General features: G+C 35.7%; 1 protein-coding gene across 3 annotated transcripts in view; it reads right to left on the minus strand.

Moving 5' to 3' along the window:
* GPATCH8 (G-patch domain containing 8) overlaps positions 1 to 27,696 on the minus strand; it is an 84,740-nt gene that overhangs the window by 43,046 nt on the left and 13,998 nt on the right. Inside the window, exons 1-3 of one of the 3 annotated variants that reach the window (XM_058561177.1) lie at positions 21,271 to 21,336; positions 15,175 to 15,192; positions 12,664 to 12,736 (exon numbers count right to left, since the gene is read on the minus strand). Coding sequence is in view for 1 of the 3 variants with exons in the window: in XM_058561176.1 (XP_058417159.1) it covers positions 12,664 to 12,736; positions 21,271 to 21,345 (148 nt within the window). In the remaining 2 variants the exon portion in view is untranslated. Of the gene's footprint in view, positions 1 to 12,663; positions 12,737 to 15,174; positions 15,193 to 21,270; positions 21,352 to 27,696 lie in introns of those variants that run through there. The other 2 variants (XM_058561176.1, XM_058561178.1) reach the window with 2 other exon arrangements.

Below are 27,696 nucleotides of genomic sequence, written 5' to 3' on the forward strand. Positions count from 1 at the left end.
CTTAGTTCCTATTTATTGAATACTGGTTAACTAGTGAATTTTGGTTAACTAGTGAATTTTTATCTTTTCAACTACTACTTCCACCTGATTGGACTATTATATTTACAGAGAAATCACTATCACTATATATTCCACATTGCTCATTTAAAAAGTTTCTTGGACACTCCACTTTCTTGCTTAAAATTAAGAAACCAATTTCTACATAAACCAGTTTCATTTTAATCATGCAAATTAACCTAGGGCAAGAAGGCTATAAGTAATAAGGCAGGAAACAATGTAAATCAGGCTAAGACTATAAAGAAAAATAAAGAGCACCATACTAATTCAGACCAAAAATCACTAATAATACATTTTAGATGAGTAAAAGAACCATCTACTCTACTTGCTATAATGAAGGTAATTTTCTTAGAAGCCTATTTTACTCATATGGTCCAAAGCAAATTATTTGGGGAGCTTGTTTAAAATGTAATTTCCTGAACCCCACCCCAGACCTGCTGAGTTGTGCTGGCTGGGAATCTACTTTTTTTTTTTAGGAAGAGTGGCCCTGAGCTAACATCTGTTGCCAATCTTCCTCTTTTTCCTTTTCTCCCCAGAGCCCCAGTACTTAGTTGTATATCCTAATTGTAAGTCTTTCTACTTCTTCTATGCGGGAAGCCACCTCAGTATGGCTTGATGAGCAGTGAATAGGTCCACATCCAGGATCTGAATCAGCGAACCACGGGCCACCGAAGCGGAATGCATGAACTTAATCACTACACCACTGGGCCAGCCCCCAGGAATCTACATTTTTAACAAGCACCCAAAGTGATTCTGCTGCTCACTAAATTTTGAGAACCAAGAGTCTAATGGAAAAAGCACTGGAGTAGAGGTGGGAAAACTTGTGCTACAAACATAGCTCCTATCCTTAGAGGTGTGACCATTATAAACACAAGTTTCTCAATCTATTAAGTGGCATTATCTCTAACTCTACATATTGGAGAGGAAAATGAGATAGTATACAGGTATAAAACTTATATACCATCATGTTTAATTCCCAAAACAACCCCGAAATCTTTTTAAAATACAGGTATACTCAGGGTATAGCAAGGTCACGCTGCTTACTAGTTGCAGAGCTCGAATTTAAATGCAGGTCAAATTTCAAATGAGGTCACAAAGTGGTAACTTGTGGGTCAAATATAGGCCTTGCATATGTTTTGTTTATCTCAGATTATTGTAAACTTCAAGCCAACATTTATCAATTAGGAAATTTCATCAAAATATCTGAATTTCTGGTTTCTTTTTAAAACTTCGGAAGCTCTGGCAACACCTGAGAGTATACTCCTACACTGCAACAATAAGCAGGAGCTAGCTGAGTGGCAGTTATTCCTCTCTAGACACGGCCCAGCTCACACTACTTCCTACTGTCTCTCACGCAGTGAGCTTCAACTGTGTATGTTACCACCTGGCCCCAGTGGGCACCTGAGCTCACAAGTCCTCCTCCAAAGTCTATGTTCTTCACTCCCTCCTTCTGAGCTCCCACTGGATTTTCTCTGTAACTCTTATTTGCTAGCTATCTATTTTACAGGTTTGGGAAGACTCAGTGAGAGAGAGAAGACTGAATATAAAACTAACAAACCACATTTATACATGAACGATAATAATATTTTGTTTGTTCTCTTTTCTAAATGTATAATCCCATTATTTCAAATTTTGGTAGCCATTTGAAGTGAGTATTTTCTTTTTTAGCTTTTTTCTTTAATAAAACAGATTTCTTATAAAACACACTTTTTACTTTGTGTTTTTGTCATGTTCACATTTGGTCCTACTTTAAAATACCAGTGCTTCTTTTGGAAGAATGAAGAGATTCCATGTTACCTACAACAAGTATAGTTAGGTAGATGCGATCCAGTTGCTTGCTTCCTTATTCTCATGACCTGAGATTTTTCACTTGTTAAATCATTCAAGAAATAAGTTGCGACTCTAAGCTAAATTGTTCAATTCTCTATTAAACCCCCACTGTACTCAACAATTATGACATCATTACACTGCATTATATTTATTTGTTACATTTGTCTCTCTATTAGAAATGAACATCTAGAGGGCAGACTATATCTTATTCATCCTTGAACTCTTAAGACAGTACAGATCTCGGCCATTCTAAGGATTCAATAAATGTATGCAGAATAAAAAACATAAAAAGAAACAACACAGAACACATAAATGCATAGCAATTATTATCATTTAGGAGTTTATAGTCTAATGAGGGTTAAGAAACACATAAACATAAATTATACAAGGTAGAAAAATTTTAAAAATGGCACAAGAGAAAAAATAAAGTATAATAAAAATAAGGGAGGATATTATGAGACAGAAGTTACAGTACGTTCGTTTTCCCTAGACACCAATTACGAATCATCCCTAAAAATGTAGCCAAAGTTCTTACCACTCAATATAGCCTCAAGTTTCTAGTGAATTTATAAAAATTTATATTAATCATGAAGAATATATATGACCATTTCAAGCGCCCTAAGAAAAAATATCACATTCAAAGCTATCTCCAATTTTTTTGGCCAGAATAACTATTGTATATTTCAATTCTGTAGTACATGTATTTCTCATCACCATCATCTCTCTCCAGGAGACAGAAGTGAGACACCACACAGAGTTTAGGTGTATTACAGCATACTGATTAAAAGCGTAGGTTTTGGCACCACGATTCTACCACTTATGTGCTATAAGATCTTGGGCAAAGTATTGCTCTGAATGTCAATTTCCTCATCTGTAAAATAGGAATATCTACCTCAAAGAGGATTTAAATTAGATAATACATGTGCAAGCACTCAGTAAACACTTAATAAGTGCTAGCTATTATAAAGGATTAACACTGGGCCAACCCTGTGGCTTAGCGGTTAACTGCGCACGCTCCGCTGCTGGCAGCCCGGGTTCGGATCCTGGCCGCGCACCCACACACTGCTTCTCCAGCCATGCTGAGGCCGCGTCCCACATACAGCAACTAGAAAGATGTGCAGCTATGACATACAACTATCTATTGGGGCTTTGGGGGGAAATAAATAAATAAAATTATATAAAGGATTAACACTAAACCCAGTGAACAAAGGCTTGCTAGTCAGACACATGCATGAATTGACTGTACACCGTGCTTCATAGTTTGTTTTATCATCCTTCATATCTATACCTTCCTTTCCATTTCCATTGCTCTATTCTAAGCCCTTATCAACTCAGACCCACACAACTTCCTACATGGTTTTCCAAATTCATCTTCAGACAGACTTTGACCAGACTAGTATTTATCTTCTACCACAAATGTCCTGGATGGTATAATAGAAAGAACAATAGACTGCAAATCAGAGAATTTGAGATTGGGTTTCAGCACTATCACTAGGACATTTTGGAACCCTAAACCTAAACTTCTTCACCTGTAAAATGAATTTTTAGATTAAAGTGTCTTAATATCTCTTCTTGCTATAAAAGTCTGTACCTCTCCTCTGATCAAAAACTGCCTTTGGGCCCGCCCCGTGGCTTAGTGGTTAAGCGTGCACGCTCTGCTACTGGCAGCCCTGGTACGGGTCCTGGGCGCGCACTAACGCACCGCTTCTCCGGCCATGCTGAGGCCACATCCCATATACAGCAACTATAAGGGTGTGCAACTACGACATACAACTATCTACTGGGGCTTTGGGGAAAAAAAAGGAGGAGGTTGGCAATAGATGTTAGCTCAGAGCTGGTCTTCCTCAGCAAAAAGAGGAGGATTAGCATGGATGTTAGCTCAGGGCTGATCTTCTTCACACACACAAAAAAAACCCTGCCTTTGACTTACAAAATGAAGTTCCAAATTGAAGCAGCATTAAAGCCTTTCACATTCAGTGTGGCAGTTAAGAGCATGGATTTTGGAGTCAGAAAGACAAAGGTTTAAATTCTGATATTGTCATTTACAGGTTGCTTATTCTTGGGCAACCTACTAAACTTCTCTAAGCCTCAGTTTCTCCTGCAAAATGGGATTTACAGTAATTATCTCACAGACTTGCTCTAAGAATTAAATGAAATACTTGTTAAGTGCTTAGCAAACAGTAAACAATAAGTACTAGATTTGTGCCTCTTCGAACCAATTTCTCATTACTGTGTTCTAGTTATGGTTTCCACACTGCTCCTGGAGACCTAGAACTCTCCTTCAACCAAAATAACTGCGTTCCCCCCCCTTTTATATATTAAGATTCAACATTAAAAAAATATATATTTTGGGAGGTTCTTCTGCTAAAAAAATATGTATGAAATCCACTGTCCTCTGGGCACTCTCTGCTCCAGCCACTCACGCCTACTCTTTGCCAACTGTAATTACCTTGTACACATTAGTATCTCCTACATTTGGCAATACCTATTCCTCCCTCCTCAAGACTTCACCGGGAATTCTTCCCTGGTCATTCCTTCTTCTAAGGCCTTATAGAATTTACTCTTAAGGTCTTTCCCCCTTATCTGCTAAAATAAATGGCAAACTCTATGAGAGTAAGGGCAGTATCTTATTATGTTAAGCATATTCTTTATTACGGTCTCTTGAATACAGTAAGTATTCAATAAATGTGCAACTAATTCCATGTAATTCTTTACCAGCGAGTGCCTCTTTTAAAATAATCTTGATAACGTCCAATCTGTTTCTATAACTGGTTCACTCTATCTTTTCTTGGTAAAAAAGGTACTGGAATGATAAAATAGCCTCTATACTTATCTGTTCTAAATCTTCATTTGAGAAATTTGTCATTTTCTTTTCTGGTTATTTTGCCATGAACTTATATACTCAATGTCTTCTGGTGTATCCTTCAAATGTGACGATCTCTAAATACTGAGAAATAAGTAGTTTACACAGCATGTGAATTCACCATTTCCCCTTCGCCTCTCCCCCAAACCCTTTCCCTTTCTAGTCTAGCCCTAAAATCTGGATCTCTTACTACTGCCAATTCTGACTAATTTTGTTTATTATCTGGGCTTCATCTCTTTTGTTTATATTAACTAAATTCCATTAAGAAGGACAGAGGTTCTAGAGAATTTGTATCTTGCTAAATTTGATACATGAAATACTAAAATTATGCTTGCCTTTGGCAACTGTAATAAAGACTGCATGGCTCATTTAAGTAGCAAGGAAAAGAGGCCATTATAGATACAAGCTCCTTCAGCTAGACCAGCTCCAAGTATAACTAAGCCTTTCTGACAATCCGTACCTTTGTGATTTGGGGGAGCTACATGTCTGCTGTCCTCCCCCAACCTACTCTTATTTTCAGTTATCAGCTTCTTCTGAGAAGGGAAAAGGTACAAATGAAGAAACACTGATTTCAAAGTCAGTCTTATATTTGAATGGTAGACTCAGCAGCTGTATGATCTTTCCAAAACTGTTTCTTCATTTACAAAATGAGCATACTAATACCAATTCCACTAAGTGGGACATGCAAAACATTTAGATTCTAGATCACTATTTGGCACATAATACCTACAGAGAAGTGTTATTTCCTTTTCCCAAAGGAAAACAAATTTCAAAGGAAAACTAAGGTAAAAGGATAACAACTTAGCTTTTGCAAAGACCCTATCCAGAAAATTTATCTGTTATCATAATATTAAAGGAAAGGTATTTTTTCCTCACCCAAAGAATGAGTTTTCCTAGGATGTTAGTGAAGTTTTAAAGATCAACATTCTAATTTAACAATAAAGTCTAAATTGTAACACTACATATTTCTATTCTGTTGTATTGAATTCAAGTCTAGTTTTCCTTCAGTCACAAAATGTAGTATAAACACTGTTGGGGCTTAGCTAATGCAGGCCTTATCCAACTATATTCACCACTTATTTGCTAACTGAAACTAGAGTAGGAGAAGGGACATTTACATAAAACCAAATAAATATCCAACTCTACTCTGCTTTGATTCTGACTACCTTAAGTCTTTTTCAAAATAATTATTTTCTATATTTAATAGTAATACGAGTATATCATACCAAATTAAAAAAGAATACAATAAAAATCAACTCAGTTTCCCTTCTGAGTCTGCCTTTATAAAGATTTTTCTCTGCATAGTCAAGCAAATACAAACACAAATATACAGCCATAACCCACAGAATGTACCCTTTTAGTGTTTCACAGTGGAACGCCTCAGTTCATCTCTCTCAACACATCATTTTTCGGCCAATGATTTTATATAGTAAAATGTTTATGTTTCAATGTCAAAAATCTAACTCGATTTTAAGAAAAAGATATGTGAAAAATCTGGAGGTAGATTCCACATACAACTAGTGGAACTTTGAGAAAGCTACTTAAGTATCAACAAAAGGGATGGGGCATGTTACTATATAGAAAGCAACTGTTTGTTAACAACAATGTTAATTATTTGGTAATCAAAAAGAAATGTTTAAGTATTTTATATCCTAACAATTTTTTAAAAATTCATAAATAGGCACCTATGTTTTAGAAATTGGTTAGGGGTTGGGGTTGACATGTAACCCACTTAAAATAATGGTAAACAGGTTCCCAAGTAGGGTTTTCACACAGAACGTCTGATTTTCAGGAACAAAATACCCATTTTAAGCAGGAGGTATATATCTATTTATCTGTCTTTATATATGTATATCTATATAGTTTAACACAAATGGTAGTTTTACTATAATACACACTGTTCTGCACCTTTCTTTCTTATTTAATGTATCACAGAAATTGTTCTACACATATTGAGTACATACTAAACTACCTCAATCCTTTCAAAGCTGCATGGTTTCCCTTTATACCATTTTAGTATTCTATTTCTTCAAATCTAAAATGCCATTAACCATAAAACACAGTATTTTATGTGCCACTAAGAAAGAAATTAAAAAGCTGCAAATTATACCTATAATGCCATTAATAAGATGCATCTGATTTTACCTTTCTTAAAATTCAAAAAAATGTCTTAGAATCAATGAAATATGGTGTGAACGGTTTCTAATCTTTTGTTATCACAGTGATATAATGAATAACCTCAATCATACATTATTTTGTGCATTTCAAGAATAAGTTAAGGATAATTAGAAATAGAATTGTTGGATCCAAGGACACATGTGTTTTAATCTTTAAGTAATCCAAATTGTTCCCTGTAGTGGTTTACCAATTTATATTCTCACTGGCTATGATGTAAGTACCCATTTTCCTAAAATGTGACCAAACTAATTTTTTTTTAACCTTTTCTGATCCAACAAGTGAAAAATGGTATCTCACAGTTTAATATGCATATCTCTATTATGAAAAGGATTAAGAATATTTTCATATGCTTAAAGGTCATTTGCATTACTTTTCTGTAAACAGTGTTCATATCATTTCTCCTTTTCTATTTAGGTTGTAAGTCTTTTACATACTGATAAATACATGAAGGAAATTTGTCCTTTGTCTATAATGAGATATTGCAGATATTTCCTCCAGTTTGTTATTTGTGTTTTTTTGTTTACTTTAATTATGATGCAATATAGTCAAATTTATCCTTTTTCCAATGGTTTCTGGGTTTGGGGTTAAACTCAGAAACGTTTTCCTCATTCCAAGATTATTTAAAAAACAGTATGGGCCGGCCCCATGGCGTAGCAGTTAAGTTCGCGCGCTCTGCTGCTGGTGGCCCAGGTTTGGATCCCGGGCGCACACCGACGCAATGCTGGTCAGGCCATGCTGTGGCAGCGTCCCACATAAAGTGGAGGAAGATGGGCACAGATGTTAGCTCAGGGCCAGACTTCCTCGGCAAAAAGAGGAGGATTGGCATGGATGTCAGCTCAAGGCTGATCTTCCTCACACACACACACACAAAAAAAATAGTAATTATCCTACTATTCATCCTAATGATTTATTATTTCACTTTTTTACATTTTAAATATTTTGTTCACCTGGAATACATTATGGCATAAGGGATGAGAATAGGTATCCAACTTCTTTTTTCTGGGTTGCTATTCAGTTGTTCCAACACCACTTTTAGTGATTGAGGCTCTTTTTAGATGTTATAAGTTAGACTCAGAAGTGGCAATAACTAATGAGCTCAGAATTAGTGAAACAAACCCCCAAATTAGGGGTTTTAAGGACACTAAAATGCATACAGCTGTAAAAGCACAGATCCGGGAGTCAGATATCCAGCACATGTTAAGCATATTAGCTATTACTGTTGCACATTCTGAGAAAGAGAGAGTAGCAAAACAGGGGCTTCTTTATTTACGATTTTTGTGTGTGTGAGAAAGACTGGCCCTGGGCTAACATCCATGCCCATCTTCCTCTGCTTTATATGGGATGCCGCCATAGCATGGTTGACAAGCGGTACATCAGGGCATGCCCAGGATCCGAACCCGCGAACCCCAGGCCGCTGAAGCAGAGTGCACACACTTAACTGCTGCGCTACCTGGCCAGCCCTATTTATGATTTTTATGACATTTAGGTTTCTGACGAAGATCTAAAAATGGATCACCTCCAATTCAGTTAAAATATCTAAATATACACTATATAATAGAGGTGTTAATAACAATAAGCATTTATATAGCATTTTACAGTTTTTATAAAGTGACTTCACTTACATCAATTTACTTCATCCTCATAACTACTCTGTGAGAAGATAGAGGTAATAATTCAGTGATGGTAACTTGTCCCTTTGCTTAAAGTAACCGGCAAAGCCAAACTCAAACCTAGATCCTATGTTTCTAAATGCTGCTCACAGTGCCTTCATACTCGACACCAAGTACTTTTATACAAAAATAAATGAGAATACCTACTCTCAAGGAACTTGAAGCAGTCTGTCAATTAAACATTCAGATTGATCACATACTTAATTCTAAGCATGGAACAAATACATAAAAGTATAAAACATGGTCCCTGGCCTCAAGAAATCTTCAAAGGTCTACAGTAGTTAAAAAAGCAAGACTTGGGGGACTGGAAAATAAACCTAAAGAGCAGGAATGGTGTCTTATCTACTTTGCCCATGGCTTATGCTATTTACAGCCGTTATAACTAGAATGTATCACTAGCTTAGTAAATAGTTGTTGGTTTCTATTATTGATTGAACCTTCTGGCCAGGATGAGATATGAAATAACATCAAACTCCATTCATTTTTCTCAGGGGCTGAACTTTTGTCTGTTACCAAAAACCAGCCAAACGATCAAATAGCTCTTAGACGATACAACAAAGGAAGTTTAGGCACCACTTCTGGGCTACACCTACTGACTAAACATATTTCATAGCAAAATAAAGATTCTGAGCTACATTTCATTGCATTTCAAAGCTGCCGGAAGGTTATAAAACAATTTCAAGAACCGAATCCAATCCAACTGCCATAAAATACAACTATCATTCACTGTTGCTTTATTCCAAATTAAACATATCCTCTGCCTCCACCATAAGCAATTATCCATAATATTTCTCATCAACAGGCCTTTCTTTGTGTTGTTTCCTTCAGACACCTGTCAACTTGTCTTTTCTATAGGTCTTCCGTTTTTTTTAAATACTAATAATTGGGGCTGGCCCAGTGGCGTAGTGGTTAAGTTCGCACGCTCTGCTTTAGTGGCCAGGGGTTTGCGGGTTCGGACCCCAGGCACAGACCCACACAGTGTTCACCAGGCCATGCTGTGGTGGCGTCCCATATACAAAATAGAGGAAGATTGGCACAGATGTTAGCTCAGCGATAATCTTCCTCGAGCAAAAAGAGGAAGACTGGCAACAGATGTTAGTTCAGGGCCAACCTTCCTCACCAAAAAACAAAAAGAAATAATAATACTAATAATCACTTATCTGCCACACACAATAAAAGTTCTTATTTTAATTTCTGAAATAGTTTAATAAATACTCAGAACGAAACGTGAATAATAAGAGAAATTCAAGTATAAAAATAAACCCACTTTACAAAGTACAATTTTCTATCCTGCCACAGATAATTTCATTCCAGAGTCGGCATGCCCTATTCCCTAATCTATCCAGTGACAAGATATCTGCAATGTGGCCCCAAGGACTGGCATTCTTTGTAAAGACCTTGCATGGGTCGAAATAATTTTTAAAGGTTAACAAAAATCCCGAAAAGATTAGGTTTAAGTTTTAGTGGATGGTTACATGTTAAAGACGTTAAAGCCCTAAAATCAAATAAAAGGGAAAACTGAAAGTTGACAATAAACTAGTAAATACAAAAAACTTACAAAGCTGTGAGCACAGAAATTACATGCAGTGACAAGTCTATGCAATACTAAGGAGGCATTATCATTTTCGCTAGAGCAACAGGGCTTTCTTCAGTGGTTATTTATAGCAAAGGTTTGGTACAATGAAAAAGAATTTGTCATGAATTACCTCAATATGCCATAAATGTGGCTATATTCTAGGTCAAACCATGTCGGTATTACAGAAAGAACTACATAAGAGAAACCAGCACAATGCCTGCACACTGTTGAATCTGACACTAAAAAATAAAGAGCCATTTACAAGACAATTAAATTCAGCCCTTAATGTTGGCAATAGAATAAAGTTCCATTCTTTTTGAAGGGTAAAGACACTGTACTAGCCACTCAAAACAGATGGGCTTTGCACAACAATGTGAATTTAGTTAACACTACTGAACTGTACACTTAAAAGTGGTTCAGATGGTAATTTTATGTTTTTTTTTGCCACAATTAAAAAACATGAGCTTCAAATTTCCCTTGTATTTTAAATGAATAATGGATTTATGAGTTATTGGGTGCTTATTATATGCCTATTACCATGGAGATGGAGGTAGAATATGAATAAAACCTAATTCTTCTTTTCAAGGAGCTCAAAGTTTAAAGATAACCAAAATTCTGAAGTATTCTTAAAATAATAATTTTCCATCACTCAAAAATAGGTGAGTATCCATTTACTCCTCCTTTCTTAAACTCACTCTGTCTCTCTCTCTCTCTCTGCACGTTCTAGTTGTACTTTAAAGTCTCTGATGCTTACAATGAAAAATTTGGGGATTCAAAAAGATCTGCTATCCCCTGTGAAATATCCCAAATTCTACTCCCTTGCACGCCTGAACAAAGAAAGTAACAATCAACAACGCTCCAGGCATCTCTGATAGGAAGAGATCTTTCAAATACTAGGGAAAGATCAAATCCAGTCTTCAGATATTCTTCTAAGCCATTGCTTCCATTCATTTCAGCCCAACACTTACAACTCTGCAAACCACTGGGACAAATTCTATCAAGAAGTAATTTCTTTTTTTTTTCTCTTTGGTGAGGAAGATTGACCCTGAACTAACATCTGTGCCAATCTTCCTCTATTTTGTACGTGGGACACCACCTCAGCACGGCTTGAGGAGCCGTGTATAGGTTCGCACCCAGGATCTGAACCTGTAAACGCCAGCCCACCAAAGCAGACTGCACGAATTTTAACCACTACACCACCAGGCCGGCCCCGAAGAAGTCATTTCTATTTCAGTCCTGATTATCCTATTGCTGGACTGTTACAAAATCTATGGTCTATGTCATACAAATTGGTCTTAATTGTACAGTATTCTTTGTATTGTTAGCAATGAGTTCTTGTGCCACCAGGAAAACAAGTTTAATGGTAATCAAATCTTTCTATCTCCCCCAAAGAACAGGTTAATGCTTAGTAATAAATATTAATTTGAAATATATTTATTGAGCATCTCTTTTGTGTCATCACTGAATAGAATTTGTAGAAATGTAATTAAAAAGCAAAAGTTTTAAAGACTGAAACATCCTGCTTCATGTCCTGTCCTCTTGTGCCCCTTAACACATACACACTTGAATTGATTAGACTTTCCATTCAAATTGTGGAAATCCACTTCCAAAATTCAAACAATTGGTCAACAGTAGCACACCTCTCCCCAAACATCCCTTTATACAATGAGACCCTCCATGACCAGATGTAGAAGTGCAACGATTCCCATCATTTCTGAGGTAGTGTTCATATCTGCAAAGAATAAACAGTAGCCCTTGAATAAGAGGGAGCTAAAAAGTGAATGGAATTGGTTGGTTTCCAACTAGCAAGAACTCAGAAGCAGCAATATTAGTATCTAGTTTTTATCCAAATCATTAGTATAGTTAAAAGAAAAAATAAGCACAATGGCAACTCTAAGCCATACGTTTTCCAGAACCTGATCTGAACCTGAGAAATGGCCTCTCAGCTCAGAAAGCCCTAGAAAACCTCTGCTTCCATTTTATGTTTCATGTGGGTTAATTCTTCTCTCCACTACCACATGGATCCTGATTGCAGAGAAAAACAGCCAGGGCAATCACAAGCTTCAGGGAGAATTTAGGAGGACAAAAATTAAACTCTGTTGTTGAACGGTTCTCTTTATAATACTGAAGCCACAATACATCATCACTAAATGACACAAGGAAAGCACACTCTGATACTACGAATTTCTTTTACTCCACCCACCCATTACCGCCACCAAAAAAATTTAAAACAGGCTGAGCCATACACAGTATGTTTGACCTGAAGGTATTCATGACACAGCAGCTTACTCTTGGAAATTATTAGCTTAACGGTGACTTAAAATACAGTTATAGGAAAAATAGACTATTCTAGGGGGGAAAAGGCAGGAGAAAAAAGACCAAACACTTTTTTTAAAAAGACAACAAATATACTCAGGCACAAGATCTGCATCAGAAACACTGTTTTCTTTCTTTTTTTTTTTTAATTTTTGTACATTTGAAAAACTTACCCTGAAGAGATTTTCCCAATCCCTGGCCCAGCTTCCACCCATGTTTCTGGAGTAAGCGATGTCCAATATTATCCTGACAGACAGAACAGAGAGACAAACCAAAAATATTCCAATAATATATTCTTCCCTTCCTAGTGACATTTAAACAGGTGATGAGCAAGAGATAATTCTACATATATGCATGCAAAAAGGTGCTAATAATAGGGTAAATGTGCCCAATAAAAGGGACATTAATGTAAAAAGAAATGCTGGCTAGTATTTTATATGGGAAGAACATAGAGGGTAAGGGTCCTTTCTGATGGTGTGCTGGGCAACTTTTGTACATAACACTTTAAAAAGGAGAAAAAAGGGAAGGGAAAAATGGGGAAGAATACATTTATGAAGTTTAAAACTAACATTAAAAAGCATAAAATCAAGGTACTTATACAATCATATCCACCACCTAGACAGCACCACTTTAAGATTTTTTTTTTTTTTAAAAGAAAATCTACATTGTGTTTAGTTATTTCGTTTATGTGTCAGGCTTTCATGATACAAAGTAAGTTGTAAGTGTAAGACTGCCCCACCACTAGAAATGAAAACACAATCAGAGCAAAATCCAGGCTAGACTTGATTGGTTTTTTAATATATATATATATATATAAAATATAAATATTTAACTAGCATGCAGCCAATATTAAACTGAAAAAACAGTGAAGTTAGTAAAACAAGAAATTAAATTGATTAAACAGAAAAATAAAATGAGCTCAAGCACAGACTGAAAGATGCATTTCAACATGTAATCTAACAAAAATGCTAAAATGTTAGGATGAAACAGGCCTAGCAATAAGTTAACAGTAAAGAACCATTAGTGCATGTAGGGGGGAGAAAACCAATATACATAATGTCTCATCTTCCTAGGAGCACACTGGAAAAAGTATTTCAATGTAAATTGTATGAAAAGACACCAGAAACAACAATTAAATGTCAGCTTTTATGTAAGGGTTCAAGATCTTAGAAACCTCTGCAGACCTTTGTCCAATGCTTTGCTTTTTTACAAATACTGTGAAGTACAGACACAAAGCTAAAATAACCACTAACTGTATTACATAAAATGATGCTACTCATCCAAAGGGAAACATTTAAAAATTATAAACACAAAGTGTTCTATATACATTAAAATGTAATTTTATAGTATTAATCTGGTATCACCATTTGAAAATAATCTATTTCCTGAAATCAATTTATAAAGTTGACAAAACCATAAATCTCTGAATTAAAATGAAAAATCTCATATTAAACTGCTTTTTATTTCTAGCTCCATATTCAATCATAAAATGCTCTTTGGAGTTATAGAGGAAAAAAAAATTATTATTTTATGGTTATCTTCTCTGACAGTAAGTTAGAAGAGAAAGATTAAGCCTTTCCAATGCTCTGTTAGAAAAAAAAAAAAAAGACAATTTCCTTCTACAAGTTTATGACAGTGTGCAAACTGGAAACTGTGCTGAGCAGCTGATTATTTCTTTCATCGATCAGGGGGAAAAAGATCAGGATACTTTTTTAAAAACAAAAATGAAGTGGGGCTGGCCCCATGGCATAGTGATTAAGTTCAGCCCACAGTGCTTTGGGTTCGCGGGTTCAGATCCCGGGCGTAGACCTACACCACTCATCAGCCACGCTGTGGTGGCAACCCACATACAAAATAGAGGAAGACTGGCACAGATGTTAGCTCAGGGTCAATCTTCCTCAGGGAAAAAAAAAAAAACCAACATAAAAATGAGGCAAATGATAATGAAAAACTTGTTTCTAAAACAAAAGATACTCTTGTTTTAAACATATATACACAAAATCATTATGGTAAACAAAAGGTCACTAGAAATTAGTTTTTGCTAGGAACTGAAACAATTAGAAAATGCTATGATTATGGGTAATCCCAGGTGATGACTTCCACATTATTAGACATCACAAAAACTTAATCCAACACTGTTGCCTCTTCTTCTTCCCTTCTCTCCTCACACTGAATTGTGAGGAAAAGCATCCCCTTAACCAGTAGTGAGTGGCTAACTATTTATAAATAACTTTATTGGAAAAAAAAAAAATCAGAAGTCTTAATACAAGTAATGTTGGCAGAAAATGAAATGGTAAAGAGGCCTTTATTATATTACTATGAAAATAAACTTACCTGTACATAAAATCCTTATTTTATATCATAACTTTTACACTGAATAACTATGGAAAGGACAAGGACAGCAGAATGACTCTAAGATTATGTCGTTGATTAAATTATTGTTTAACCTTTTAATAGCTAATGTTATAACTATTCTTGGCACAGAGATTTAGGGTACTAAACCATGCTGACAAAAATTGTTGCCCCCTTTTTTTTATTTAAGAAAACTCAATCTTTGGCTAAGTGGAGATGAGACATTATGCTGACTGTGTTATATCATGAATGCACTAAAATAAACAGACAGATGAAGCAGTATGCTATTTCCAAAAGCAGTGCAAGTGGAGTGAAAGCATTTCCATACGAACCTGGCTTTAAAAACTGGGCTGTCAAAAGAACAGTTAAATGTAACACAAAGTAAGAAACTGTCCAATCACTAATGGTCGTTTTTTTTTTTTTTTGTCTTGTTTTCAATTCACTGCTTGCAATTAATGTATTTATTAAAGAAGAGTGAAAGCATAAGTAAATTCACGAGTCAAGACCAGCTGAGAGATTCAAGAGCAGCGTGTTGTGACTGACAACAGTGAAAGGAAAAGCAAATGTTAAAGGGAGAGGGAGAAAAAAGAAAAATTTAGGGTTATACACATTAGCACCACTTTTACAAAACCACTCAAGATGGCTGTCACCTTCCCAAAAAATCTATTAATATAAAATGGCCGTGGCACTGCTCTTCTAAAACCATATGTGAAAACTGTTCTTTAATTAAATCTACTTTCCCAAGTATGAATAGGGAACAAAATGTCAGGGGTTATATTAAAATTAACATGCCACTCTATGTCCTTGTGATTATAACAAATACAACAGAAACAACAGACGTATCTCCCAGAAACTCTTCCCCTCACCAACCTCCTAGATTAAGTGAATGACTAATACAGAAAATCTGGACCTTTCCTATCATACCAGACTACCTGCTTTTGGAGGAAAACAGGCAGCTCTGTGACTCTGTAGAAAGGGCTAGTATTCAGTATGGTCCCTTTTCCTACCAAAAAAGAAAAAAATTTTATAAACACTAGCCAAAAATCCAACAGGCTTAAAGATGATGAGTAACGCAAGGAAGGCACACCAAAATACCTTATAACAAAGTAGAACAGAGAGCAGACTTGTCTACCTCTGAAATGATCAAAATGTTGACTGAACTTTCACTGAGAAAGAATAACAAACTCAACCACTAGCCTGTGAAAATAATTCATCTACTCTCCTTGTTTAGGGTTGTGATTTTGTCAATTATTCCCATGGATGCTATTAATAATAGAAAATTGAAGTAATTTATCGCCCAAACAGGTAACCTAGACATAACAAGGGCAATGAGCACTAAATTTACTTCTAAAATAGTAACAATTTACTATTTCCGTCACTATGACTAAAAAAAAATCAGTTTTTATTTATTTTTCATTTTAGTAAATAAAATATATAACTTGCGGTTTAACTATAATCTCTTAGAACCAAAAATAAATAGTAGAAAATTTTTAACACAGTCTGGTTTATGACTAACAAAGGGGTATGATAGTGATAGGCTGTTTATAATTTAAACGCACACGGAAGAACTGCAGGGAAATACTAATTTTAAATTTATTAATAAAGCAACTGAACTTTGCCCAAGGGAGGTAGGCAACAAGCTGGTTTTCCACATGATTCATAAAGAGTTCTCACAACCTACTTGTTACTCTCTGTGCCCAAGATTCCAAAATGGTAGCAGTGCAGCATTTTCTTTGGTTAGGCATGAAGTTCTTCTTAATTCTGGTTAAATGATGAAGCTAAGCTGAAAACCCAAACTTTTTTCACCTAGATTACTTCAGCTGGCCTTTACTTTTTTTTTTTCTATTTCTAAACTTAAATGTATAATTAAAATGCTACATTTTCATCCTTTGTTCCCCTCTATTATATATGTGAGAAAGGAGGATATAATTTTTACAAGGGAAGATCTTTGAAAGCAAGAAATGTGTATTAGAAACAACTACCAATATGCTGAAAACACAATACCAACAAAAATAAAAATAAAAAAAGGTCATTATTGTTTCAGCCATTCCTCAACATTTTTATGTATTAATTAAAAAGCAAGTAGAAAACTTTCCCAGGAACTTTTCTCTGCTCCATAAAGCTGTACACCATCACAGCAACAATGATCATTTTGGTTACAGCACCACGAATCTGTACAATGGGAGGCTGCCAAGACACAGATAAAAATTTACTTTACTGTATGGGGCTGATTCCAAGTTTTTATAGCAGGAAACAGAATATCATGTTTCAAGAGAAAACTATACTACAATTATGTCAGTGACTATATGAATATTAATTCCATGCTGAATTTTCTTTTAGTTGACAGCCACATTCAATTTATACCATTGAGCCCATTTTCAACAGTGACAAAAACGGTAAGTCTCTTGAGTGGATTGTAAGCTTTGCTGATTGTGTATTAAAGACTCTATAAGCAAAAACCAAACGCTACTGGGTGAACCCATGCAAACAACAAGTTGTAAAAATTCCCAAAACAAAAAATCTATATAGCTCACTACAGATGACACAATGAAGACTAGAGAGAAAAGCCATATAGTAATGCTACACCATTCAGCTCCAAGAAGCAAGTTATCTATAGTGCAGTCCATGGATGGTCACTGCGAACTGTCAGATCAGCAGTCTTAGAGAATTACAGTTTGGAACTAGTGGAGTCCACAGATCTAAACAGATATGCAACATGACAAAACCCAATTATACAAACACCTCTAAAACCCTAGATGAGCAAAGTAAACATCAGCAACTGGAGTTCGAAAACTCACTAATTTTTAAAACCTGTTCAGTCAACCTGACAACTATAAAGACAGGATTTTAATCAGTCAGGTAGAACAAAGACCAACTAATGGGTAGTTTTATTTCCAACTGCAACAATGACAACATACTTTAAATCTATGACCCAGGCATTTTGCCTTTTTGTATAACTTATAATCACTCTCCCATCTGATTTCTCATATTCTTTCTGTGGTAAAGGTCATACAAGACCATATATCCTAAATCACACCAACCAATTCTTGGAACTATTGTAGAATCCTATTCTGGGCTATGGCTTTAGATTACGTTTTGTTTTCCAAATATTTTATCTTTAAGCATGTGGAGGTCATAATTATAATGGCTGGGACCTAAAAATCTCACAAAGCAATAAATTAAAATTCAAGTTCTAAAAAAGTTTTTTGCAATGAGGGTAAAATGTTAATATTTTCCACCTTCTCTTTAATTCAGATAATCAAGTTGTCTGGCAATTCTTTCATAATTTTCTTAGAATGGTGCTTTATTCTTGACCAGAAATTTCACTGAAATATATTTGGTTGGTTGAAAAAAGCGGGAGAAATAAAACTTTATAACAAAGATTATGAAATACTTTACAAATGCTGGATTTTGATGTGTTTTCAACATTTCCTGATCGAAACTGAATATCTGTATCCTCTCACTAACAAATCTAGGCTCCTAGTTTACTACAGAATAGTGAAGTTTACTAAAAGAATAATGCATTATTGCATCTCTGTATCTCATTTCCCATCCTGCCAGTTTGCAATAAACTTATTCCAGAACAAAAAGCCCTTAATCCTATACTCACAATAACCCTTCACACAGGCATATTCTTGGCACAAACCTGTGCAGAGACTTCCACGGTTACCAGCTGCTGCAGATTACCTTTGTTAACAAAAAAAATGACTAGACCTTTAGCTCCTGCAATGATCTGTAGACTCCCAAAGCTGCATTATTTCCAGCCACTTTTGAGTTGCATGCTGTAGCAAAACAGTCAGCATCTCTCAACAGATATTGCTGCAGAGAAAGATTTTAATTCAGCAGAGACTCTCTCTGTGTTAGAAGCAACACCATTTCCCCCTAAGAACAAGACAGCTCAATATAGCCAGCCAGCCATATAACTAATATATACTTATTTGGTGGGCATTCCTTAGGTGATAGTACACTTGGGGGTGGGGGGGAGGCACCACACTACCTACTTTGATGCCAATCATTTTAGGAGTTTCTTTAAAAACTTTAAATTTATCCCCAAATGATTTGGTAACTGAAATAAAATCCCTCCTAACTTGTGTCCCACTTCTTTATAACACAATTTAGGCTATGAAGTTCCTCCTCCTATTACCTAAACTACCACATCACAAATAAAGCACATATTTATGTGTTTCGGGAGTAAACTTTCATTAGAAATATAATTTATTAATCTACATCTCTAAATACATTTATTAAAAAAACTAAATATCCAGTCCAAGTACCATACCATTTGCTGTTTTAAGTGGAGAAGATAAAACTATTTACTAAAAGGCATGTATCAGGGTTGGCCCCGTAGCATAGTGGTTAAGTTCATTGCGTCCCGCTTTGGTGGTCCAGGTTCATAGATTCAGATTCCGGGCGTGGACCTATACCACTCATCAGCCACACTGTGGCAGCAACCCACATATAAAAAATAGAGGAAGACTGGCACAGATGTTAGCTCAGGGCTAATCTTCCTCAGCAGGGGAAAAAAAAAAAAGGCATGTATCAATTCCACTTCTACTCATTGAGATTACTCAATAAGGATTACTCAGTCAGACTGTCTTCTAAAAGTGTTCTCCCTATGACATGTGCTAGGAAAAATTTTGGACAGTGTGAGAGGGAAAAGGGCATTAGTCGCACATGCCAAAAGAATGAATTCTCCAAAAACCTTAAAACATAGCCCTAAAAGAAGGTTTAAAAAATGTTAAGTATCATTTAATTTAGTGCTTTTTAAAAATCTTTGTTGAGTACAGTAATAATGAATATTAGGCTGCAAATTTAGTCTAATTAAATTTCCTGCTACTGTTGAGTCAGAGTACCCACAGAATTATAGCTTGTATAAGAGTATTAACCAACCATGTACCTTGTAGAATATGGTACTTGGGCCTTGCTTCTGACAGCTATCTGTTCTTAAACTTTGGCACAAAGAAACATTTAAATTAAAATGGAAAAATGAAATTAGTTTTCAAGTACAAGATACTGATCTAGCCTACACAGCTCATTGTAAAATTCTGCCTTGTGATAATTCCCAAGATGACACAGAACAAGGCAAAAACTTCAGTGATTTTTAACTTAACAAACTGGACTTGGCATTTTATCCTTAAGTCAAAACATAAGACTGGGCTTTCAGCACAACATCAGATGTGAATTCTCCCTCTGCAGCATTATCACATGCGTCATCAATTACTGCCATGCCTAAGTCTAGCATCATGCCAGCACATTAAGACAGAAAGTACTATATGCAGTGTTCACTGGACCAGAAGAACAGAAATAAGAAGGGGAGGTCGGGGAGAAAGAAACCCTAGAGAAGAAATTAAAAAAAGGCAGACCGTGCAATACAAACCAGATCATGGCTGCTTAGCTAATATGGGCCAACTGCTGTGGAAGAAAAATGTCGAACACCCCAAGTTGTGTAAATTTCTGTAAACATCTAAACATACACACAAACACACACAACACCAACCTAATTAGGAACATAAATATATGTTGATCCTTTACTATGTTACAGTTATGAAAATAAAAGCTAAAGTTAACATATCTTTGCTCTCTAAATTGCCCTATTTTCCTGAAGGAGGAGAAGCTAGTGTTTCTTACAGGGAGATGGGGGATGTCTTGACTCCGACCAAGATAAGGATTCTCTCTTTGATAATTTTTCACTAAAGTTTACCAATAACTCACTGAAACCCTTATTAAATATGTACATTTAAGCACAAATATTAAATACTGACAATACTGACAAGTTTAGACATTTTAACAAAGGACTGTGTAATCTGAAAATAAAGGGCTTTCAAAATGAAAATAATATTCAAAAACTAAGTTTTTTTAAAAAGTTAAGAGTCAGGAAAATAAATCTCCTTGTTCAACTGCTTTGTATCAATATCCAAAACTAAGCTGTGTGAAGAGGGAAAAAACCAACTTTTGACAAAAACCAGACATCTCTTAAGCTACAGAAACCAAATTTACCATGTTTCATAAAAGTCTGGTAAATAAAACATATTAGTCCTTAATTGTTCTTAATGGAACATTTCACACATGATTGTGCTGCCCAGAAAAGGTGAAGCTTTTAAAGGATCAAAATACATTTTACTCCTTTATTCAATTTACAAAAACACTAAACTTTAACTTGCTATCTTTAACAGAACATCAGTATGAGCCAAAATGATATTTTTCCATCAAAATTCTAAATTGCTTCTAGATTTTTAAGACTGATTTCCCAACATATTAAATATTAGATTACATCCCAAACTCTATTTGATTACTGTTGGGCATGCAAGAAAACAGCTCTAAACTGTACTATAAGTTATTAAGAAGTTTAACTTCATTCACATCAAGTGTCACACGAACACTACCTAACTAACTAGCTATGATCCAAAATTAAGCACTGATCATCTTACCGATTCTATAGGCTTGTCAAGTGATGCTTGTTCAATTTCCAAATGTCCTTCTTCATACTGATCAAAGTGATTACCCTGAAAAAACAAAACTACAGTTATTTTTCAAAAGCAATAAAGGCCAAAATTATTAATAACCTAATCAAACTAGGGGTTACTTTTAACTTTTCATTCCTTTAGCAGACAACCAAAAGTGTGTCACAAATTCAGACTTTTCAAGATCTATAAAAACAATTTATTAGGAGTCTAGGTCTAATAACATGAACTCTATTTCCTATGACAAGCATTGAAATTGATTAACTAAAACACTATCAACCATTTGGGATATCAACTCTTTCTTATACTGACTATATTAGGAAGACTGCAGAATCTTAAAAAACAAAGGGTCATACTGTGTTTTACTTTTCATAAACTGTCTTGTACTAAAGAAAGTAAGTGATAGTAATAGAAGAACGCAAATAAAATTTGTTTTATAATACTGTTCAATGTTGATAATACTGCTTTTAACTAAAACTGCTAATGTTTATTCAACTTCAAATCAAGTGCTAATTCCCAAGCTCCAAGGAATTCAAAAATACAATCTCTTGACACAGTATCTCAAATGTAGCTATTCCTCAAACGATCTGCCAAGAGAGATAAAACATGCCTGTATAATGCCCTATTCGACCATAATCAAGCAAGCTGTCACTGCAACTAGAGTAAGTCAAAACAGTTCAATTGAGGATAGGTGCAGACAACTAGGAAGTTCTAATCGTGGTCTTCTCTGATCTTCCTGCTCCATTAGAAAGGAAGAGCTTTAATTTGGCTTTAAATCAGAATATCAGTTTTCAGGTTCCCTTCTTGTTACAAAACAGTGCATGAAGATTTGTGAGTCCTGAATGGAACTAAATCAAAAGACTAAAGACGTCAATCTAATCTAAATTAATTCAGTGTGTGGAGTGGTATGACAATTTGAATGTTAACCTAACAAAAAGTTACTTTGCTTTTTCAAGGTAAAATTTTAGTTGAGTAAATGAAACAACAATAGACAGCTCTAACATATAATTTGCCACACTGTATTATAAATATTAGGTTACTTGTTTCCCTCACCAGACTGTGAAGTTCTTAAGGACAAGAACTGAGTCTTATCTCTTAAAACCCTAAAACTTAACACGGTGGCTAAACAGTAGAGAACAATTAGGTGCTAAAATTGTGTGGTAGTGATGAGCAAGCTCTGAACTAGATAGTGATGGTGATAATGGTTGTACAACATTATTAATGCACTTAATGCCACTAAACTGTACAATTTAAAATAGTATAAATGGGGGCCAGACCCGTGGCTTAGCAGTTAAGTGCTCGCGCTCCGCTACTGGCGACCCAGGTTCGGATCCCGGGCGCACACTGACGCACCACTTCTCCAGCCATGCTGAGGTGGCGTTCCACATACAGCAACTAGAAGGATGTTCAACTATGACATACAACTATCTACTGGGGCTTTGCGGAAAAAAAGGAGGAGGATTGGCAATAGATGTTAGCTCAGAGCTGGTCTTCCTCAGCAAAAAGAGGACTGGCATGGATGTTAGCTCAGGGCTGATCTTCCTCAAAAAAAAAAAAAAAGTAAAAATGGTAAATTTTATGTTATGTGTATTTTACCACAATAAAAATAAAAATAAAATTGTGTGGTAGCCTATTATTCAAAAGAAGAAAGGAATAACAGGACAGGAGTGAGTTTTCCAAAGAAAAAAAGCAAATATTAAAAACGGAATAGGATTTAAGAGCAGGTATTCCAAGAATGAGGAAAAGCAATCATCAACAAATACTAAAAATGAAAAAATAGCTATCAATCCTGAAAGTCTGTCTTAAATTAATCTCCAATATTTTGTCCAATGATCTCTTTAAAATAACACCTGCCTCTTGGCATTTTAACTTCTGTTGTAACATTTAAAAGTTTAACAGTTACTTAAAAGGTGTTAACTGCAAAGTGCTTCTAAATTCCTAAATAATAAACATCCAAATACTTAGATTAACTCAAACCTCACAATATGATAGAACACCAATACCCAGCCAAATCTCATAACTCTTTCTTTCACTCTACGCTTCTGTATGATATAATAATAAAAGAATAATCTCATCCTACCAACAATTGGTACTATTTTTATTTTATTTTTTGTGACAAGATTAGCCCTGAGCTGACATCCGATGCCAACCCTCCTCTTTTTGCTGGGGAAGATTGGCCCTGAGCCAACATCCATGGCCATCTTCCTCTACTTTATTTGGGACACTACCACAGCATAGCTTGACAAGCGGTGCATCGGTGCGTGCCAGGGATCCAAACCTGAGAACCCCGGGCCGCTGAAGCAGAGCAAGAGCACTTAACCACTATGCCACCGGGCTGGCCCCTGGTACTATTTTTAAAGTGATTAAACCTTTATTTAACTTAGGACAACCATGTTTGAAATCAAAAGAGAACTGCCCCACACTGATCATTACCAAAGATGATATACTAAAAGCACAAACACTGATTTTATTAGAGAACTACCAAGCAATTCTACAAAAAAAAAAAAAAAAGGACATCTAGGAAAAGCCATTCCAGTTCATCCTTATTGCATAAGAAATCACTCAAGTTTTTCTAAACAGATAACGAATCATTAGCAAAATCTTTTTTTTTTTTTTTTTTTGTGAGGAGATCAGCCCTGAGCTAACATCCGCCAATCCTCCTCTTTTTTTGCTGAGGAAGATGGCCCTGGGCTAACATCGGTGCCTATCTTCCTCCACTTTATATGGGACGCCGCCACAGCATGGCTTACCAAGCAGTGCGTCGGTGCGCGCCCGGGATCCGAACCAGCGAACCCCGGGCCGCCGCAGCGGAGCGCGCGCACCCAACCGCTTGCGCCACCGGGCCGGCCCCTCATTAGCAAAATCTTTTAATCTGTAGACAAAATCATTTTAGAAAAATCCTTCTGTATTGACAAACTACTGTCAATAAACACCAGGTTCCAAATGAGATGCTTAACAAATTTTTAAACACAGCTAGCTAAGTTTTCAAATCACTCTGGACCTATCAGATACAACACAAAACAGAATTAATAATACAGTTTGAGTCCAGAAAAAGATCCATACATTTATGATTAACTGATCTTCAACAAAGGTGCAAAGACAATTCAATAGAGAAATAACAGTAATTTCAATCAATGGTGCTGGAACTAGGTATCCTTATGAAAAAAAGAAAAAAGAGCCTCAACCCATACTGCACACCATAATAAAAAATAACTCAAAATGTATCACAGACCTAAATAAAAACCTAAAATTATAAAGTTTCTAGAAGAAAATATATAGGAAAAATACTTTGTGACCGCAGGCTAGACAAAGATTTCTTAAGACACAATGCCAAAATACAATCTATAAAATAAAAAATTGAAAAACTGGACTGGAAGAAAATATTTATAAATCTCATATCTGATAAAAGACTTGTATCCAAAAATACATAAAGAACTCTCAAAACACAATAACAAGAAAACCAATTTTAAAAGTGGGCAAAAGATTTAAACAAATACTTCACCAAAGAAGATAGACAGATGGCAAATAAGCACTCAACATCATTAATCATTAGGGGAATAGCAACCAAAACTACAAGGTGATACCACTACACACTTATTAAAATGGCTTAAAAAAAAAAATACTAACAATATCAAGTGCTGATGAAACTGCACTATGAAATTGGGAACTCTCATAGACCGCTGGTGGGAATGTAAAATGGTACAGCCACTTTAGAAAACAGTTTGGCAGTTTCTTATGAAGTTAAACACACCCTTATCAAACAACCCCATCAATACTGTCCCTAGGTATTTACCTAAGTGAAAGGAAAAATCTATGTTCACACAAAAACCTGTCTGTGAATCTTTGCAAACTACTCAAATGTGCCTCAACTGGGAAATGGATTAAAAAAACGATGGCACACCCACACAATGGACTTATTACTCAGCAAGAAAAAGGAAGAAACTAATCATATAAGCAATAAGATGTATGAATCTCAAATGCATTATGCTAAGTGGAACAAGCCATACTCAAAAAGTTATTGTATGATCCATTTATATGGCATTCTGGAAAAGGCAAAACTAGAGGGGAAAAAACCGATCAGTGGTTGCCAGGGGCTATACACTGACTGTGGTGGTGGGTATACTATGATACATTTTGTTACAACTGGAAGAACTCTACACTTAAATGGATGAATTTCACTGCATCTTAATTATTCTCTCTCTCTATTGCTGAGGAAGAGTCACCCTGAGCTAACATCTGTGCCAATCTTCCTCTATCTTGTACGTGGGTCGTTGCCACAGCATGGCTGACGAGTGGTATAGGTCCATGCCCAGGATCCAAACCCACGAAGCCAGGCCGCTGGAGCGGAGCGCACCGAACTTAACCACTATGCCACAGGGGCGGCCCCTTAAATTTTTTTTAAATGAAAAAGGATGGGAAAGCCAGTATTTCTACATCTCCCCCCTTAAAAAAATATTTGTTAAGCATTAAAGAAGTTTAAATCCTGTCCTATAAACACATTATGCTGATGGTTACATGAATCTATACATGTGTTAAAATCCATAGAATTGCATATCAAAATAAAAGTCAATATTACTGATGATAATTTTTTAATTAAATAAAAATAAAACAAACTAGGGGCCAGCCCGGTGGCATAGTGGTTAAGTTCACGCACTCCGCTTTGGCAGCCCGGGGTTCCCAGGTTCAGATCCTGGGCGCGGACCTATGCACCGCTTATCAAGCCATGCTGTGGCAGGTGTCCCATACATAAAGCAGAGGAAGACGGGCACAGATGTTAGCCCAGGGCCAATCTTCCTCAGCAAAAAGAAGAGGATTGGCAACAGATGTTAGCTCAGGGCTAATCTTCCTCACCAAAAAAAACCTGATCAGTTTAGATGGGAAAAATTAATAATAGTGAAAGACACTGAACCATCTGAATTAAGAAACCTAAAAATTTTTAACCAAATGATCTTTTCAATGAAACCAATAAATTTACACACTAAAAAGTAAACGCACCCTGCTGGTATTTTTGACTAATTCATAGTCTGAATCTAAGATTGTTTAGAAAAGAAAGCTCAAGAGAAGAACTCAATTCTAACAATTTACTCCTGTGGTCTTGCTAAACCCTACATTTGTAACAGCTATCTTTTGAGTACCTATTAATAGGTATCAGGCACTGTGTACTTCACAGGCATTATCTCAGTTAATCCCCTCAATGATCAACAAGGTAAGCATCATTATTTCCATTTTCAGACACAGAATTCAGAAAGTGTAAGAAATTTGCTCAAAGTGACTTAAATAGTTAAAGAAGCCCAAATTCCAAACTCAAGCCTCTATAACTTCAAAGTTCATATTCTTTCTTTCTGTTATGCTACTTTGTGACTTTCTTTTTCTACAGGAGGAAAAGGCAAGAGGGAGAACACTGAGAGAAGAATATTACATTTTCCATAGCTATTACAAATTTAAAATGCCGATTATATTCACTGTAGAATTTCTCTAATATATTTTAAAAAGTATGGGCCGGCCCCGTGGTTTAGCAGTTAAGTGCCTGTGCTCCGCTGCTGGCGACCCGGGTTCGGATCCCGGGCGCGCACTGACGCACCGCTTCTCCGGCCATGCTGAGGCCGTGTCCCACATACAGCAACTAGAAGGATGTGCAGCTATGACATACAACTATCTACTGGGGCTTTGGGGGGAAAAAAATAAATAAATAAAATTATATTTTAAAAAGTAGAAACAAATGTCCAACAGGGGAAAAGTTTAATACTATTTTATTAGTGCAACAATTAGGGAATCATCATAAATGTTTTAAAACTATATGGAAATATGTTAATTTTAAGTTAAATAGAAGGGTAAAAAATTAAAAAGGTAATTCACTGATTACAACTGTGCAGACTATTTATGTGGACAAGAACTAATAAGCAAGCAGTGCTCTGCAAATGTGACAGCTGATAAATATATCTGAAGAAAAACATCTAAAGTTTAGTTTTTAAAAAATTTAAGTATCTGCTGATTTTAGTAACAGCAGTTGACTTTAAATAGCCTGAAAATAATATTCCAAAAATAACCATGACTAACTTAGTGAATTGAGAGAGATTACTTCTCAACTTTATGAGTATCTCATTTGCCATAATAAACAAACCAATCAGCTGCAACATTTGAAAAGTATAAAAACTCTTTATATTTTTTACTGTTTTAAAACTTACCCTTTTAAAGGGTAAGGAATCATAACACTAAGTCACAAAGAATAAGAAACACCTATCAACAAAAAAAGTACTTTTCATACAAGAAAAATTATCAGTACAGCTTTCATCTCAGTTCTTTAAATGGCTATTACCTATTCTAAGACAGGTTTTTATTGCTAATTTGCTATACGACTTCATACAAATCATGTTATATTTCTCACCCATTGTG

Source organism: Diceros bicornis, chromosome 18, assembly GCF_020826845.1.
Source record: "Diceros bicornis minor isolate mBicDic1 chromosome 18, mDicBic1.mat.cur, whole genome shotgun sequence".
NCBI lineage: Eukaryota > Metazoa > Chordata > Mammalia > Perissodactyla > Rhinocerotidae > Diceros > Diceros bicornis.